The sequence below is a fragment of the Pipistrellus kuhlii genome, unplaced genomic scaffold (assembly GCF_014108245.1).
Source record: "Pipistrellus kuhlii isolate mPipKuh1 unplaced genomic scaffold, mPipKuh1.p scaffold_m20_p_7, whole genome shotgun sequence".
Taxonomy (NCBI): domain Eukaryota; kingdom Metazoa; phylum Chordata; class Mammalia; order Chiroptera; family Vespertilionidae; genus Pipistrellus; species Pipistrellus kuhlii.
In genome coordinates this window covers 7,295,922-7,314,654 of record NW_023425573.1, presented here as the reverse complement: position 1 = coordinate 7,314,654, position 18,733 = coordinate 7,295,922, and the positions used below count along the sequence as shown (strand labels likewise).

General features: G+C 37.2%; 1 protein-coding gene across 3 annotated transcripts in view; it reads left to right on the top strand.

Annotated features, from left to right (window-relative positions):
* The window catches only part of ADAM23 (ADAM metallopeptidase domain 23), a 151,992-nt gene that overhangs the window by 81,299 nt on the left and 51,960 nt on the right, over window positions 1-18,733 (top strand). For all 3 annotated transcript variants that reach the window (XM_045575415.1, XM_036421844.2, XM_036421843.2), the window contains exons 5-11: window positions 497-579; window positions 1,650-1,713; window positions 6,796-6,868; window positions 8,001-8,077; window positions 10,219-10,284; window positions 15,512-15,583; window positions 17,700-17,866. In XM_045575415.1, the coding sequence (XP_045431371.1) occupies window positions 497-579; window positions 1,650-1,713; window positions 6,796-6,868; window positions 8,001-8,077; window positions 10,219-10,284; window positions 15,512-15,583; window positions 17,700-17,866 (602 nt within the window). The remainder of the gene's footprint in view (window positions 1-496; window positions 580-1,649; window positions 1,714-6,795; window positions 6,869-8,000; window positions 8,078-10,218; window positions 10,285-15,511; window positions 15,584-17,699; window positions 17,867-18,733) is intronic.

Sequence of the window (18,733 nt, the reverse complement as noted above, 5' to 3'; positions counted from 1 at the left end):
AAGGAAATAGCTATAGTGAAAAAAAAAATACGCAGGCCGTATAGTTATTATTCGATTTTGAAAACGAATTTTTATATTTCCAAATTTTTTTTAAAAATTAATTTTTAATAGTAGGAAAGGAATTGGTAACATTTTATGTAAATTTCCATAAGAAATTATTACAAATAACACCAGTGGGATCCTCAGTTAGGTAGAGGACCTTATTCCAAACAGTTTCCATTAAGTATTTACTCCCTTCCATGCTTAAGAAAGGTATATAAGTTGTATCAGTGGCATTGGTCTCTTTTTCCCATTAAGCCTTTTCTTCTTCATTAAATTTTATAGGCACATACTTGTCATAGGAAAGTTGAAAAATTGCCTGGCGCTCTTTGAGATTTCATGTTAACCAGGAAGAGGTTTTAAGACCACCCTCACAGTTGTTTTTGCTTTATAGACATGTCCCAAAGACTAAATCGTGCTGCAGAAAGCGTAATTTCTCAAACCTTCTGCGTTGTAGGGTGGAGAGCACTGTTACTACCATGGAAGCATCCGAGGTGTCAAGGACTCCAGGGCAGCTCTGTCGACCTGCAATGGACTTCAGTACGTGGGGCTCTCATTGGGAGAATGGGCTTGCTGCCATGCATTCATCCTTTCCACTGTTTCTTTCATTGATATGTCTTGTAGTGACTCTTCTGCACCAGTCCCAGGTTGGGGACTGGATACAGAATGATGAACAAGGAAAACATAGTCTCTATTTTCCTAACACTTAAAGATTCCTAGATTAAACAAAAGATTACACAGGTTGATATTTAATTTGCCTTTTTGGTAGGTACTGTGAAGGGGAAGGGCAGGGACTTATAGGGGGACCTAACAGATCCAGGAATGTTTTCCGGAGATGGATGCTGGAAGACATATCAGCTGGATCAGACCTAAGGATAATTAGGCATTAGCCAGGTGAGGGGGCTGTGAAGAGAGGAGCTCATGCATTGGCTCTCAGGCAGGCTTTAAAAAACACCTGTAGCTGCCTTTAGACCCGAACACAAAACACGCCATGGAAAGATCTGTTTGTGCTCATGTGAAGAAAAAGGATCTTGAAATCCCGATCTCTGTATGTAATAAAAATTTCTGTATCTCCAAAAATTAAATGTGATTTTCAGCACAGAGGCATTCTGCTTAATGGAAATCCACAATTTGCAAGCGTAAAGATCCTTCATTTAGCTCTTCCAAATCAGATGGTTTTAGATTATTGTTACACATGAAGAACCTGACTATTTTCTTACCAATGGTATTGGATTTGCATAACAAGAAATTTGGACTAGTCGTGCGTTATTCTGGAGAAGTAACTCGCGATCCTGGAACTGCATGAACAGTCCAATCCCAGATTAACCTTCTAATCTGTCCGTTTAATTAAAAAATTAATTATATCATGCATAATTTGTCTGCTCTTGGTGTATACTTTTCATACCCTGTGTAGCCTAGATGCTGTCTACTGTAGGGTGGGGACCACCATGGGATTCTGTACAAATACGTAGTTTAGGTTTGAGGCAGTATAAAGGTATTTATTTAGATGTACTCTTTCTTTTTAAAGATGCAATATGCAGCTCCCCTGCTATTTCTTGCTGTTTGCTGTAATTGTTAATTTTCTCCTTGTGTGGTTTCTCGCGCTGCAGTGGTATGTTTGAAGATGATACCTTTGTGTATATGATTGAACCACTGGAGCTGACTCATGATGAGGTAAGGCTGGCTGTGACATCAGTTTCCTTGTGATGTTTTCTTCTTTCAGCATCTTTGCCTTTGAGCAATAAAGAGAACATAATGTAGATTTCAATGTGCATTTATATGTAGTACCTTTTTCAAACTTGGGGGGTGGGGGAGAGAGAGAGAGAGAGAGAGAGAGAGAGAGAGAGAGAGAGAGAGAGAGAGAGGGAGGGAGGGAGGGAGAGAGAGAGGAGAGGGGAGGGGAGGGGAGGGAAGAGGAGAGAGGAGAGAGGAGAGAGGAGAGAGGAGAGAGAAACATTTCTGTGACACATGCCCGACTGCAATTGAACCCATAATCTAGGTATATGCCTTGACTGGTAATCAAACCCACCACCTTTCAGTGTATGGGACGACCCTTCAACCAACTGAGCTACACTGGCCAGGTCTAAACTAGCTTTTATTCTCACTCCTTCTTTATATAATTGTACAGCTATTAAGCATGTACTTAACTTTTGTGAGTCTGAGAATCTTCAGTGGGATAATTCGTGGGTTGAACTATAATATGATTATATTATTTAATATTTAGGTTTCTTTAGAGGTAGGGGAGAAAATAATGTTTAGAGTCATTCACAGGCCATCAACTAGACAAAAAAATCATGAAGACATTATGCTAAGTGAAATAAATCAGGCAAAGAGAAGTACTGTATAATGTCACTTATCTGTAGGGGCTCTAACAAAAAAAAAACACAAAAAAACAACTTATAGAAATAGAAAACAGATTAGTGGTTACCAGAGGCCAGTGGGGAAATGGGTAAAGATGGTCAAAAGGTACATTCTTCCAGTTATAAGATTATTAAGTTCTGGGAGTGTAATATATTGTACACCATGGTGACTATAGTTAACAATACTGTATTGTATATTGGACAGTTGCTAAGACAGTCGATCTTAGTTCTCATCACAAGAAAACATTTTGTATCGTGAGGTGATGGCTGTTCATTAGACTTATTGTGAAGGTCATTTTGCATTATTATATACATACATCAAATTGTTATGCTCTACACCTTAAAATTATACCATATTGTATGTCAATGATATCTCAATACAATCTAATAGTGATGCTCACTAAGAGTATGTAGCTAAGTTTAAAATCTGATATATGTTCATCAGATACTGTCATGAGAGTTACTACATGCTGGGTACTGTTTTAGGTGCTGGGGATAAAATGATGAATGAAATGGATATAGATCCTGGGCCTAATGGATCTTATGGTCTTCAGGGGCAGACAGGAATAACAAGGCTGGGTGTTACATATGGTATATTAGACAGTGATACATGCTAAGGGTTAAAAATGAAACCGAATGGAGTTAGACCTTCACTGTAACTATCCAGGGAAGAGCACAGTGGGATAGTATTATAGTTTTGAATGAAGACCTTTAAGACATTAAGGAGTTGGAAGAAAATTTCAGGAGAAGAGCCAATCAAAGGCCCTGAGCAGGACTGTTCCCAGTGTGTTGTAGGAAGTTAAAGGAACCCAAGTTGGAGAGGAGTTGAAAGCGGGGAGGGGGATGGTAGCTTTGAAGGCACTGAGAAGTAACAGTAGGGAAGCACTGCTATGTCAGTGAAAAGCACTGCTACTGGGAAAATATTGTGAGAGTGATAGGATCAGAATATTGCAATCATTTGATGGGGAGCAGAAAATTATTTTGATCTTTAGAGATTTCAAATGTAGAAAAAATAAATTTTGAAACAGGTAGCCCGGCTGGTGTGGCTCATTGGTTGAGCATTGACCTATGAACCAGAGGAGGTCACAGCTCAGTTCCCTGTCAGGGAACATGCCTGGGTTGTGGGCTGGATCCCCAGTAGGGGGTGTGCAGGAGACAGCTGATCAATGATTCTCATCATTGATGTTTCTATCTCTCCCTCTCCTTATCTCCCCAAAATCAATAAAAATATATTTTAAAAAAGAAACCGGTAATAGTCATGTATGTAGATTATTGATAATAACATTTGGACACATTTTATTTCTTTGTTGTGGCAATGTATGAATATGGGAAGTTTCAAATTTGAGACAGAAAAGTCACTAAATTTTAAATGGTGAATAATCCTAAATAATTTTTCAACTGGTAACTGTAAAAACAGATAATGAGACAACACCACCTAGATAAACACATTTTGATTAAGTAAAATGTTTGTCCTGTCCTACAGTGGTAGGTAGAAAACCTGTATATAGCAAAATAATTTGATGAGTTCAGTGAAAAATTAACTTTGATTTCTGGCATTAATTAATACCCTCTTACCCCCCCAAAAAACAAAATAAAGTAAAACCTACAGAACAAAACCAAAAAATAACTCCCTGCCCTAACCAGTGTGGCTCGGTTAGCTGGAGAGTCATCCCATGTACTGAAAGATGATGATGGTGGGGGGGATGTTCAGTTTCCATCAGGGCATATCCCCAAGTTGTGGATTCAATCCCCTCCTGGGCCACTTGCAGAAGGCAATGCATTGATATCCCTCCCCCTCTCCTTCCCCATCCCTCTCCCCCTCCCCCTCCCTCTCTCCCTCCCCTTCTCCCCCTCTTTCAAATTTATTACAATAGCAACCCCCTAAGCCTTAGTAGAGTTTTGTGTGTTTTTTAAAGCCTTGAGATTATTTTTTAAGACATTTCTAATAGGGCAATTTTGTAGATTTGATGACTTAACAAATGTATGTCATTGTATCTACCAAACTATTAAGGAGATTTATAAATATAAGCTGCTGCTATCCTAATAGTTATAGCATTGACTTTGCATCGTTATGTCCATAACTCTATCCTTCCAGGATTGCTTGTTACATGCTCAGAGCTATTTACTTTTTGCCTCCTTTCTTACTGCCTACCTTGTCCTCCAATTTTCATTTTTACTTTTTTCAGTTACACTTGACATTCAGTTTTCTATTAGTTTCAGGTGCATCATGGTGAGACTTACATAACTCAGGAAGTGTCCCCCTGATACACTTAGTACCCGCCTGGCACCGTACATAGTTATTACAGCATTAGTGATTATATTCCATGTGCTGCACTTTACATCCCCATGACTATTCTGTAACTACCAGTTTGTACTTCTCAATCCCTTTCCCTTTTCCACCCACCTCCTAACACCCCTCCCATCTGGCAGCCATCAGTCTGTTCTCTGTATCTGGGAGTCTGTTTTCCATTTTGTTTGTTCACTTATTGTGTGTGTGTGTGTGTAGTTTCCACATATAAGTGAAATCATATGGTAATTGTCTTTCTCTGTTTGACTTCTATCACTTCATGTAGCAATTTGTCCTTATCTTCACCACCAGGGGAGGGAAGCACTTAAAACTTTAAATTAGTTTTAAAATTGTGTTGCTAAACTAGTTGTGTCATTACTCTAGGCATTTTTTCACCTCTTCCAGGAATTAAGAGTTTACTCAATTTTAAATTTTTTTGATAGTTTGTTTATTATTATTAATTTTAGTATGCCTTATAATAACTCAAATAATAAGGAAGGATGCTTCTAATGAGAATTTGTTATCTGCTAAACAGTGAATGGATACTAAAACTCTTTAATTATTATAAGCCTTTTGTGTAATCTATTAAGAAAGCTTTTTCAAAAACCAATTTTCTGATTATAAGACTGATATAGGAAATTCAGAAAAGCAAAAATAAGCAAAATCTTTACAAAACACTAATTACATATCATCCTATCCCCCAGAAATAACTTCACTTTTCAGAGAATTTCTTTCACTTTTCCAAGATATATCCCCACATACTTAAAAATAAATTGGATCATTATTTGTAATATAATTTTAATTCAATAACATAGCTCTCTGAGCTTCCATATTTTTATTTGTAAAATGGGGATGAAATATGCACTGTATGGAGTTCTTGTGAGAATTAAATTGCGTAATGTGTTCATTAACAGTGCCTGGCACATACAATGCACCCAGTAATGGGAGCTAATAGTAGTAATAGTCATGGAAATAAGTCATTTCTAGAAGTGTAATTTCTAGGGGAAAGGATATTAATGTTTTCAAGGCTGTTGATAGAATTGCTAAATTTCTTTTTGAACTATGCTTCCAATTTTCTTCTACCAGCAGTGTAGAAGAGTACTTTTTGCCTTGTAGCTATAATTAACTTTGGTTATCATAATCTTTAAACCTTTGCCAACTTGAAGGCACAAATTTGTATATCTTTAAACTTTTTTTTCTCGTTTTGATGAAATATTAAAGAATTCATCATTTTTTCATAAATGCACTGACTATTTGTGTTTCTTTCTTAGGAATATCCTATTCATGTCTTTGGAGAAAGCTCAGACTTAAGAGTAGCTAATAAGACTATTGCTTTTTTCTAAGCTGGAACAGTTGGATGATATTCTATTTGAAGTTTCAATACAACATATATTTTTCATTCTCTAAGTGAAAATACACTGAGTGGCCAGATTATTATGATCTCTGAATGTATAATAATCTGGCCACTCAGTGTGTAAGTGTGTGTGTGTGTGTGTGTGTGTGTGTGTGTGTGTGTATATATATATATATATATATATATATATATATATATATATATATATCAGAGGCCCTGTGCATTAATTCGTGCATGAGTGGGGTCTGGCCAGCCTGGCCAGGGAGAGGGGACATGGACAGTTGGCCGGCCTGCTGGTTGAGGGGACAATTTGCATATTAGCCTTTTATTATATAGGATATACACTGAGTGGCCAGATTATGCATTCAGAGATCATAATAATCTGGTCACTCTGTGTGTGTGTGTGTGTGTGTGTGTGTGTAAATATATATATTTGATTTTAGAGAGAAAGGGAGAGAAACAAAAGTGGTGAGAGAGAATCATCAATTAGCTGCCTCCTGCACATCCTATACTAGGGATCAAAGCCTACAACCTGGAATCAAACTCAGGGGCCCTGATTGGGAATCAAACCATGACCTCCTGGTTTATGGGTTGACGCTCAACCACGGAGCCATGTTGGCTGGGCTATACTTTTAATTCTTGATAGCTAAAACATTAGCGATTCTAGGAATGCTATTAAGGAAAATTCTAATACTATTCTGTAGAGGTATAATCACATCCTGCTTTTCAATTGTCTGCCATTGTTTTTGTTTCAGAAAAGCACAGGACGACCACATATAATCCAGAAAACCTTGGCGGGACAATTTCCTAAGCAAATGAAGAACCTCAGTAAGTTTTAATCCAACTAGCCATTCTGTTTTGCCTGATAGGAGCTGTGACTTGGTGGAGCTAGGTAGACAGACAGGCTTGCTGGGAAGCAGAGCTGACTTGAGATCCAGAGTGAACAGTGTGGTGGGTTGTGGGGTGAATGGTGGCTTTCATGTGTTGAGATGTGGATAGTTTTCCACGGAGAGACTGAAAAATGAAGCCGGGAATATGGCTGTGTTAGGAACCAGAGAGTAAGGCCAAATTTAGGAGTGATTTACAGTGAGGCTCATACTTAAATATCCTTGGCAGTTTACTGCTCTTCAGCCAACTTGCATTGTCTCTCTTTTATGTCTCTTTCTGAGGGATCTTAAGCATGCTGATTTGCAAAAGCTTCTTTTGGATTATTGTAGTGCGTGATGTTACTACTTCTGTATACTGATGCCAATAGTCTTTAATAATTTATGCAAAAGCTTATGGCATACATTATTATTTTTTTATTTAATCCTTACCCAAGGATATGCTTCTTAATTGATTAGAGAGTAAAAGTGAGATAGAGACAGAGAGTGTAAAAGAGAGAGAGAGAGAGAGAAAGAGAGAGAGAGAGAGAGAGAGAGCGAGAGAGGGAAAGAGAACCATCAATATGAGAGAAAAAGTTTGATGCATTGCTTCCAGTATGCTCCTTGACTGGGAATCGAACTCTCAACTTTTTGGTGTACGGGAGAGTGCTCCAACCAACTGAGCCACCCAGCAAGGGCATGGCATACATTATTTTTAATTCTAAAATGAACTATATACTTAATATATACTAAACTGTAGAATGCTCTTAAATTTTCAGAAATTGAGGGTCAGGTAGTTATAAGTCAAATATGCATATTCCAATGAGTCTTGAAAAGCTCATTATGTTATTGATGGTATTTGGAAGAAAATTATGTTTGAATTATATTATGATTTATTAATTACAAATTGAAGTATATTTGTGACTGTGAGACTATGAAGTGTTTATTGATTGGTATGCGTTTTCCACCTTCATTTTGATTTTAGAGGAAGTATGCTCTCCAGGCTGCTCTGCCTTCGTAGAATATTTGAAAAACATACTCCCATTGAAGTACAGTCGAGCATAATTTCTGATATTCCTTTTTTTTTTTTTATTCAGGTGTGGAAAACAGTGATCAGTGGCCCTTTCTATCTGAATTACAGTGGTTGAAAAGGAGAAGGAAGAGAGCAGTGAATGTGAGTGTGGCATTAAGCCACAGGGGGCCATTTCACTACGTAAATTGTTGCCTGTCTTCATACAGTATTTAGTGTACCTAAAACACTTTGAATTGGGCAACTTCATCTGACACACAAAAACAGCAAGCCCAAACCCTCCCAAACCTTGAGTTTTATAGGCATATTGCTTTTTATTCATCTTTCCCTATTTACAGTAATAAACTGATTCCGGTGTTCTCTGAGCCCTAGTGGTCACATAAGGAATATATTATTTTAGCTCTGTTTTTAAATGAAAATCACAGTGTCTATTTTTCTATTGAAAATATAGCTGACTTTTAAAATATGTTTTGTATAGCATCATATAAAACATTTCTGTTAAGAGAAATAGGGGAAGGAGTTAGGTTTTTAAATGTTGGCTAATAATGCTTATTTTTATTTCTTTCAAATTAAAAACTCTGTTATACCGAACTTTGAAGCTGGATGTGTTTTTCTGAACAGAATGAATCTACTTGACCATTAGCATTATGATAGTTATTAAATAAGAATCATGTAATTATATAATCAACAATTGTCTTTTGGCTCCCATGTATTGATACTTGTATAGAGGCTTTGTAACTGAAATTATATTCTTAGTCTTTTTCATAATAGATTAGAAGGCTGTAATGATCAGGACTGTCTAGTAATTACATGGTGAATGCTATGTAACCAAGAATTAATTCCACAGCATATAGATTGCATGGTAATTTACTAAATAATTTAATAAGTAATTATCCTGGAAATTGTACATTTTAGATAAAGTTTTGGTGAATGTGTTTTTGTGTGTGAAAAAATTAGATCTCCAGCTATCAAAAACCTAGTTATAGGTGGAATCATCCTTTTTTTTATGATCCTATCTTTGTGTTATGGTGATTATGGATACATGTTTATGTTTTTTTCTTTTTATTCATAATAGAGTTATGTTTTTCTTACTGTTAAAGATGACGTTGGTAATAATAAGTTTTACATAGGTTAATGACATTTCTCTAAAGTCCACCCCTACCAAATGTAAAATGATCAGTGACCTTGTAGTTTTCTACTAGAAAAAAGAAATAGAAGTCCAAAATAATGGCTAACATATTTAGCTCTTGCTCCTAAAGGATTATCTAGTAATAATAAAAATCTGGAAACATTTAGAATATTATAATTATTAGCATTTGTTCCTGTGAGAAGTTGTGTGTTTAAGAATTAGTACATTACTAGAGGCTCAGTGCACAAAATTCATGCACTGGGCAGGAGGGTCTCTCAGCCCAGCCTGCACCCTCTTCAATCTGGGAACCCTTGGGACATGTCTGACTGCTGGTTTAGGCCCATCCCTCTCATAATCTGGGACTGCTGGCTCCCAACCACTCACCTGCCTGCCAGCCTGATCACCCCTTAACCACTCCCCTGCCAACCTTATCAATGCCTAACTGCTCCCCTGCAAGTCCTATTGCCCCCAACTGCTCTCTCCTTCCAGCCTGGTCACCCCCAACTACCCTCTTCTGCTGACCTCCCTAATTGCCCTCCCCTGCAGACCCAGTCGCCCCCAACTGCCTTCCCCTGCTGACCTGATCACCCTCAACTACCCTCTCCTGCTGGCCATCTTTGACCACATAGGATTGGCTATCTTGTGCGAGAGTATAAGGGTCAATTTGCATATTACCTCTTCATTATATAGAATTATTAGAATCTCACTCCACTGAGTTAAGTTTTCTGTTTTACTACATTGGTAACTTTTCTCGATGAGCTCTACTATTCTTGTTACATAGGTTTTCCTTGAAATTTTAATAGATGTGAATTTTTGTTACATCTTAATTGATATTATTTACTTTTACAGAATTATACTGTACATTTTTCTCTAGGATATTTTTACATATAGAAATCACATAAAAACAACATGGGGCTCTGTTCTCTGTCTTAATGAGTACTTTAATGATACTTAGATATTGTTCTTTTCTGACTATTTGAATGTTCACTCACACCTTATGGTCACTTTTTTCTTCTATTTTTCTGAGCAAGATTCTTCAAGGGTGTTTATAAAATAGGCAGCAAAGAGTTCTACTGAAATTCATAGACAACATACAACTAAGCAATCCTCAGAGAAGGTGCTATTAGCTCTGACCATACATTTTTATTTTCTACAGCCATCTCGTGGTGTGTTTGAAGAAATGAAATATTTGGAACTTATGATTGTTAATGATCACAAAACGGTAAGAGTATAGAACCAATGGGTTTTGAACCCAACAGCTTATTTGAGAAAAGAGTACACTTCATTTTATATTCAATTATTATTTGTGACTTTTTAAAAGCAAGATACTTAGATGCTTCATTTTTTGGAAATATCAAATGACTTCCTTTATTGTATGGTGTTTTGGAACACTGGGTTTTATAGAAATTGCAGAACTCTCAACTTCCTCTGTTTAATAATGATTGTAATTGATGGATTTAACTGTGTGGCATTTCTTACTTATCTTCATTTAAAATTCTTATTCTCTACTTTATGTATTTAGTCACTGCTTTCTAATTTTATTCCATTTCTTTGTTCTGATAGCATGTTATTTTTCCTTACTAATTATTTTTTATAGCAGATACAATTATAGGAAGTAAGCATATGTAATAAAGATATACCCAAAGAAACTATCTTTAACTGATTATTTAAATACTAGAAAGATGAAGGTCAAAGTAAAATGTGAAACAATGTGGTTTTAAGTAACACTTAAAAGATATATGAAAAAAGATATATATAAAAATAGTTATTACTCTCCATTGGCTTCTCGCAAAGATAAAGTAGAGACCTTCTTAACCATATTCTATTCTCCATTTCTCTCTTATCTTCACACAAGAATATGTTTTTCATTGATTCTAGAGAGAAAGAAGTAGAGAGAAACATCGATGTGAGAGAGAAACACGGGTCAGTTGCCTGCCATACTCTCCCCAAACAAGATATCCTGAAGCCTGGATATGTGCCCTGACTGAGATTCGAATCTGAGACCCAGTAATATGGGATGATGCTCTAACCAACTAAGCCACTGAACAGGGCTTAACCATTTCTCTTATAAAATATGTTGGCTGAAGCTTAGAGCATTAATCACTAGGCTATTTGTTAGTATACCCAATAATTTTGGCATGTTGGTAAATGTTTTAACACCTGGCTCTTTGAGGGGGGAAAAAAAAAGCTTGATTTAACAAACTGAACTAGAATAATTTACATCTGCTTTTCAATATCTGGAGATTTGCTACTGGGTTTTGGAATAATGATCCCACTAAGAGTACTCATCTTATAATCTTTGTGCTAAATGAGGCAGCACAGTTATGTTGATACATGTCACCCTTAGGTTGAAAATCAAGCTCTAATATTTTTAGAAAACAAACTTCTTAAGGATTGTATGTGTTTATGAAGAAAAGGCAAATGTGGCACTTTAAATGTGAATTATTTTCAGTCATCAGAACATGTTAAAGTAACTTTTATGATAAATGGAGATTGAACACTTTTCTTAGTATACAAAATTAGTTCTCATTCATGCAAGGAAATAGAAATATTGCACTACATTTATATTCAAGGTTACTTTTTTAATGCAGAGTAACCTAATATTGGCTTCCTGGGGAAAAAAAGCCCATATCTTATTTTGAACAAACATCATATTCATATCAGTGGATTTTATTAGACAAAAAAAAAAAATCCCTCAATTTTGTAGAAGCATCTTAGTAGCTGGCTGGCGGAACCTAATTTGTGAGCCAATTATAGCCTTGATAAGGGTCGGCAAACATTTCTTTGAGCCAGAAATCGAAACATAAATATTAAAAACCATATTCTAATTGAAAAATGGTTGAAATAACTTTAAAGTGCATGAAAAATGTTTTGCTTACACTTATTGCTCTTTTCTTATGTGTATGTCAGTAAGTGAAAATGTAATAGCTAAAATATTTTTCAATTTAAACCTCATTTTTTTTTCATTTAAAAGTTATTATGTTATTTATTTTATTTTAAAATTACAGTTTATATTCAATATTATTCCATATTAGTTTTAGAAGTAAAACGTAGTGGAAAACTACTATATTTTGTAGGTACCTAATAAATTGAGAGTTCTTATTAATAATCATGATTTATTAGGAATATGCATAAACTCTTTTATAAGAATTGTTGACTGAACAAGTTTATTTCCTATCTCAATCCAGACTAATTAGCCATTGAATTCCAGTTGTGTGGTTGTGGCTATTTTTACTTATGGAAAGTAAGGCTCTGAGAGGATATTTATAAAACGGGGATAATAAAACCCACCTCATAGAGTGATGAGGAACAAATATTTCTTGTAAGAGAAAGACTTATCATAGATCCTAGTACATGGTATGTGGTTAATTAACTAGAAATTCAAGTGAACAAATCCTAATGCTCACCGTGTCCTTATCTTACTTGGCCACTCTCTCAGCAGCACTGGACACAAATGATTATTCCCTCCTGTTTGAAGCATTTTCTTCATCTCTCAGCTTCTGTGACACAACGGCTCACCCACTTCACAGGCCGTTTCTTCTAAGTTTCTCACCTCTGACCTCTAGAATTATAAGAGTGCCCTACAGCTTGGTTTGGGGCTCTGTTTCCTTTCTATAACTCTCCCCCAAAATGACCACTTCCAGACTCAAGTCTTCAAATAATAATCATGACTTAAACTCATCACTCTTCATACCTCTTACCTTCTGAGTTCTATAGTTACATATTCAACTGCTTACTTGACGTCTGTACTTTCATATTGAATAGGCATCTCACTTTAACATTTCTAAATCAGGACTCTTGGTTCCTGGGTCCTAAACTTCTGTTGTATTTTTATTGTTTTATAATTGAAGTCCTTGAGTTTAAAGTGAGGTTCTCCTAGTTTCTCTCATTATTTTAGATGGCACCACCATCCCCATAGCTATTCAAGTTCTAAGCCTAGGAGACATATTTTTATTCTCTCTTCTCACCTTTCATAGCCTCTATAGATGTTGCGGGCACACCCCCAATTTGGGGTGTGCAAGAGGCAGCTGATCAATGATTCTCTCTCATCGATGTTTCTAACTCTCTATCCCTCTATCTTCCTCTCTGTAAAAAAATCAATAAGATATATATATTTTAAAAAGTATATGATTCAGTGGTATTTAGTACCTTTACTAAGTGGTGAGCCATTACCTCTATCTAATCCCAGACATTTTCATCACCCCAAAGAGACTTTTGCCTTTTACTTTTAAAGACAGGCAACACATACCACATGATCTTACTCAAATGTGGAATCTAATGAACAAAATAAACTGATGAACAAGATAGGCCCAGAGACATAAAGCATGGAACAGACTGATGAATCTCAGTGGGAGGAGGGGAAGGGGGGAGTGAGGTGGAAAGAGACCAACCAAAGAACTTGCATGCATATTTGCATAATCCATGGACACAGACAGTAGGGTAGTGGAGGCCTGGAGTGGGGATGGGAGAGGGGTCTCTAATGGGTCAATGGGAGAAAAAAGGGGACATATGTAATACTTTCAACAATAAAGAGTGTGTGTGTGTGTGTGTGTGTGTGTGTGTGTGTGTTTAATAGGCAACTTAAAATGCTGAGCTACTTATAGCAACTTCTTTATGCTCCATTTGTTAAAAAAAACAAACAAAACACGCACACAAACCTGTTAAAATGTCCTTCTGTGTCTTCACATGGTGGAAGGGACTAGGGCACCTTCCTGGACCATCTTTTATAGAGACATTCACCGTATTCATGAGGACTCTACCCTCATGACCTAAGTACTTAGAAAGGTTCCACCTCCTAATACCATCATTTGGGGGGTTTGAATTTCAACATATGAATTTTGGGGTAGATGCAAACGTTCACACCAAAGCAAATGTTGTAAATATAAGGGTTGTATTTATAGACATATAAATTAAGGAATGCTACTAATAACAAACACAATACTAATTTATTGAACATTTACCATGAACTGGTTAGTGTGCTTAGTAGTATAAAAAATAAATGCCAGAAATATAAGCATTAAAATATATATTCTTTGTTTAAAAATATAGTAAAAAATATAGAGTTAAAGAATGACATGGAGAGAGTCTAATACATTTATAATGTGAAAGTGGAAAAGGAGAAAAAAAAGTATATCATGGTTTTCCAATGTGGAAATGCTTTTAATCTTTATGAAAGGTGCATTATTTTAATAGTTATAATTGAAGCACAATTTTAAAACTTATGGTGCAAATTTGATTTGGTAATTTGGGAATGTTTGTTCTTTTTGCTCAATAGAGGGCATGACCCCACTGTGTAGATTTTTGTTTTTAAATATCCTCTCTAAGACATTCTAAGCAAACTACTACTTGCTAAAACTATAGCCCTTCAGATATTGTTTCACAATTCTTCCATTAATTTATTTTTTTCTCAAATGCTATCTTCACATTTCACTTTTACTTTATGTCTCTTCTTTGTTCTAATTTTCAGCAGTCAAAAGCAAAAGGCTTCATTTGGAGGAGGCATCCTTCTGAAAGAATAGATTAGAATGGATGACAGATACATTCCATATCATGGACAATATTTAAAGTGTTACCTAAGAAATTTTCTTGATCTGTGTATGGCCTTGAGTTTAAAGTGAGGAGGGTTTTCAATTAGGACTAAATTTATCATAATGTAAGCCCGTTATAAGCTGGGAAAGTCGTTTCATTGAAAATGAAAGGGTTGTATTTATAAGACATTAAGACTGAAATAACTTCCTTCTCAGGAGTAAAGCTTCTCACACGTATTTCCATCGGCCCTCTGTGTTACCTGGAATATCCTAGGTGTTATAGATCATCAGAGTTTTGCTGCCTAACACAGAAATTGAATAAGAACACCACCATATCCACTAAATCATGTATTTTTAATCCCCAATTTCTACTGCTGCTATGAGATTACTGCTTTTATAGAATTTTTATATTTACCATTAAATTATGTTTGGTTCGTTTTGTTCATTGGATGCCACATGTAAATGAAATCATATCGAACTTGTCTTTCTCGGACTGGCTTATTTCACTCAGCATAATGCTCTCCAGGTCCCTCCATATTGTTCCGAAGAGCAGTGATGGCCTCATAGATAGAGAGCAGTCTGACCACTGTTGGAGGGGAAGGTGGTGCTGGGGAGGAGATGGAGGGATTAAGCAAAAGAGGGGGGGAAATTAGAAAAAGTCAGGACATGAGCAACAGTGTGGTGATTGCCAGGGGTAGGAGGTTGAGGAAAGTAGAGGAGGGTCTAGGGGGAATAAATGGTGATGGGTGGAAACTTGACTTGGGGTGGTGAACACGCAATACAGTGTACAAATGATGTGTTATAGAATTGTGCACATACAATCTGTATAATTATGCTAACCAGTATCACCCCAATCCTTTCAATAGAAAGAAAAACAAATTATGATTTGGCAGTGACTGGTGTATCTATTTTCCTCTCCAGTACAAGAAGTATCGCTCTTCTCATGCGCACACCAACAACTTTGCAAAGTCTGTGGTCAACCTCGTAGATTCTGTACGTATCCCTGTTTTCTTGAACCTCTGTTTCCAAGGCGAAAGAAATGCTTTCTCTCTCTATGTGCGTACTTGTTCCTTTAGTTCTTGCTTGAGTAAAAGTAAAAATGCCATCCTTCAGTTCATCTGGCTGAGGGATTATGGAGTGGTCTGCTTCACAAAGAGTGGTGTTGTCAGAGTTTCAGGGGGACTGTTGAGTTATTCATGGAATTCCAAAAATCCATGAGAGTTGCTTCTAAGTGATGTCTGGACCTCATTGTCTCCAGAGTGTAAGGAGGACAAAAATACTGGAGCAAATGAGCTACCAAGAAGAGTGTCAATTCAACCTGACAAAGGAGACTTTGTTCATAGTAATCAATTGAGCTTATTGACTTAAATATATGGCAGAAGCACTCTCATAAGCTGAGGTGGATCATGTTTGAAGGGTATAGGAAATACAAAAATAACTTTTTTAAAAGAACTCAAATTTATCTTCTTACTGTTCCCCTTAGTAGAATGCTTCAGACTTCATTTCCAGGTGACAGAATTCAGTGTGTCCCCACACAAAACTAATTTGAAACAGTAAAATACATATCTCCTTACAAAGACCTCAAACTAAAAACTTTTATATGGATAATTTTTTCTCTTATTTTGTAAATTACAGGGAATGGTAGTTAAGATTTTTCTTTGCTTTTTCCTGTTAGGTAGGCACTCCATAGATGTGAATATTATTCATTGTGTTCCAATAAATTGTTCATTAGACTAGTCATCAATTAAAGATAGCATACTATTTTGTGCATGCTAATGTTAAGTGCTATTTTGTTCAGCTGAATATATTTTTATCTGATATTTATTGTTATGTTCCCTCTTAACTAGGGGGTTGGGGAACCTTTTTATAAATTGCTGAATACTTAAAATGATACTTATTTTCTCCAAAGAACTACTTTCTTTTCTACCCTTTAAACAGTCTAAAACCCCCAACCTTTTAAAGACTCCTAGCCTAGAATGCTTGGTAGGCACAGCTGGATGGGCACAGAGCGTCATATGGAGTTAGGATTGAAATTCTGAAAGCCACTTTGTACCTGGTTTCCTTTAATTTCAGCTCTTGTCAGTCTTCTGAGAGGAAAATTATAAGTGAATATGGAAATGAGAATATTAAACACACCTTTCCTCCTGCCAAAGCTGTTTACTTGGCAGCATTCCTCTGTTAGTCATTTCAGCATGATTGAACCGAATCACATCTTGCAAAGTGTAATTTGTATTTTGGATTGCCATATAAGGTTCTGAAGCTGAACAATTGATTTTGAAAAGACATTACATTTCACTTGCTCCTCGCAAAAATCATTTCTGCTTCAGGTTGATTTAGGCGTGCTGCGCCTCCCGCTCCGCAGTGTGTTCAAAGGTCAGCCGTTATTTTCTTAATTAGCTTGAAAATAGGACAAAATGACAACATTCATTGAAATTGCTTAATTATGTGAATTATTTAGCAGCCGGGCCTGAAGCAGAGAAAAGAGAGCGGGAGAGACACAATGGAAGTGCTGTGAGTGATGCCACCCTGTGGTGAAGGTGAAATGGTGATACAAATCTGCTCTTTCCTCTGCTGGCCTCTGAGCTGGGGTTCTTTCCCAGTGCTGTTTTACTTTTCATTTCACAAAGCATCTGAGGGCGAGCCAGCCATGCGGTTGGTGTTCATCCAAGGATTTAGTGATCTGTTCCAGTCTTGCAGGAATATCTGGTCATACTACACTACCCAGGGCTGATGGACGCGGTTCCAACCTGTTACCTCCCATGAGGTTTTGGAGGGTGCTTTTTTCTGAGCGCTGTTTGGAATTTACATCCAGGCTTCAGAATCCTGACATCCCTCCTATCTATCCTGAAGGGAGATGCCTGGCCACTCACTGTGCTGATTTCAGATGGAAATAATCTTATAGCAGAGGCCAGATTGTGTGATTGTTCATTTTTATATTTTGCTCTTGGAAAATGGAAAGGAAATGAAGATGCTCTCTGATGTGCTAGTTATGACCTCGTGTTCTCTTCTCCCCTTCCCTCCCATCTTCCCACTGACTCCTCTGAGTCACTGATTGTGCACGTTTGACCCAGTGTTTGTCTCCTGCACCTGTCCTGTTGTGTCCCCTCAGATTTACAAGGAGCAGCTCAATACCAGGGTTGTCCTAGTGGCTGTGGAGACCTGGACTGAGAAGGATCACATCGACATCACCACCAACCTTGTGCAGATGCTCCATGAATTCTCCAAATACCGGCAGCAGCGTATCAAACAGCACGCCGATGCTGTGCATCTCATCTCGTACGTGCCCGCCAGCTTTGGTTTGACGTTGGTCTTTATCCCTTTATTGTATGAGTTAAGTTCTATATCAACATATCAATTTTGAACTAGAGTGATGTTGAACCCTAGCTGGTGTGTCTTGATGGATAGAGCATCAGCCTGCGGACAGAAAGGTCCCAGGTTCCATTCCAGTCAGGGACACGTGCCTGAGTTGTGGGCTTGATCCCCAGTAGGGGGCATCCAGGAGGCGGCCAGTCAGTAATTCTCCTCATTGATGTTTCTATCTCTCTGTCCCTCTCCCTTCCCCTCTGAAATCAATAAAATATATTAAAAGAAGAAAATAAAGTGATGTTGATTCCTCTCTCCATTAAATGAGAAGCATGGAGGTAGGCTGTCTGGTGCTGGGAGGCTGGTTCTATAGTCCTTAGATCTACCTTCAGAGAATATCGCTACCTTCAGACCTGCCATCCACAAGGTCACCTCCTAATTCAAGGTGGCTGCTGGTGCTCCAGCCTCCATTACAAGGCAGGAATTATGGTCCTGGAGGACTGTAGGAGGGCATGTCTTCCAGCTGAATTAGTTCATTTGAAGCAGATTCCTTGAAAGCATGCTCGCATCAGTTTCACCAAGAAATAATTTTTTAATTTTTTTTTTTAATCCTTACTTGAGGATATTTTTTCCATTGATTTTTTAGAGAGAGTGGAGGGGAGGAAGGGGAAGAGAAAGTGAGAGAAAAACAGAGACATAGATGTGAGAGAGACACATCAATTGGTTGCTTCTCACATGTGCCCCAACTGTGCCAGGGATGAACCCTTGACTGGCCATCGAATCTGAGACTGTTAGGTGAGTGGGCCTAAGCTCTAACTGCTGAGGAACACAGGCCAGGGC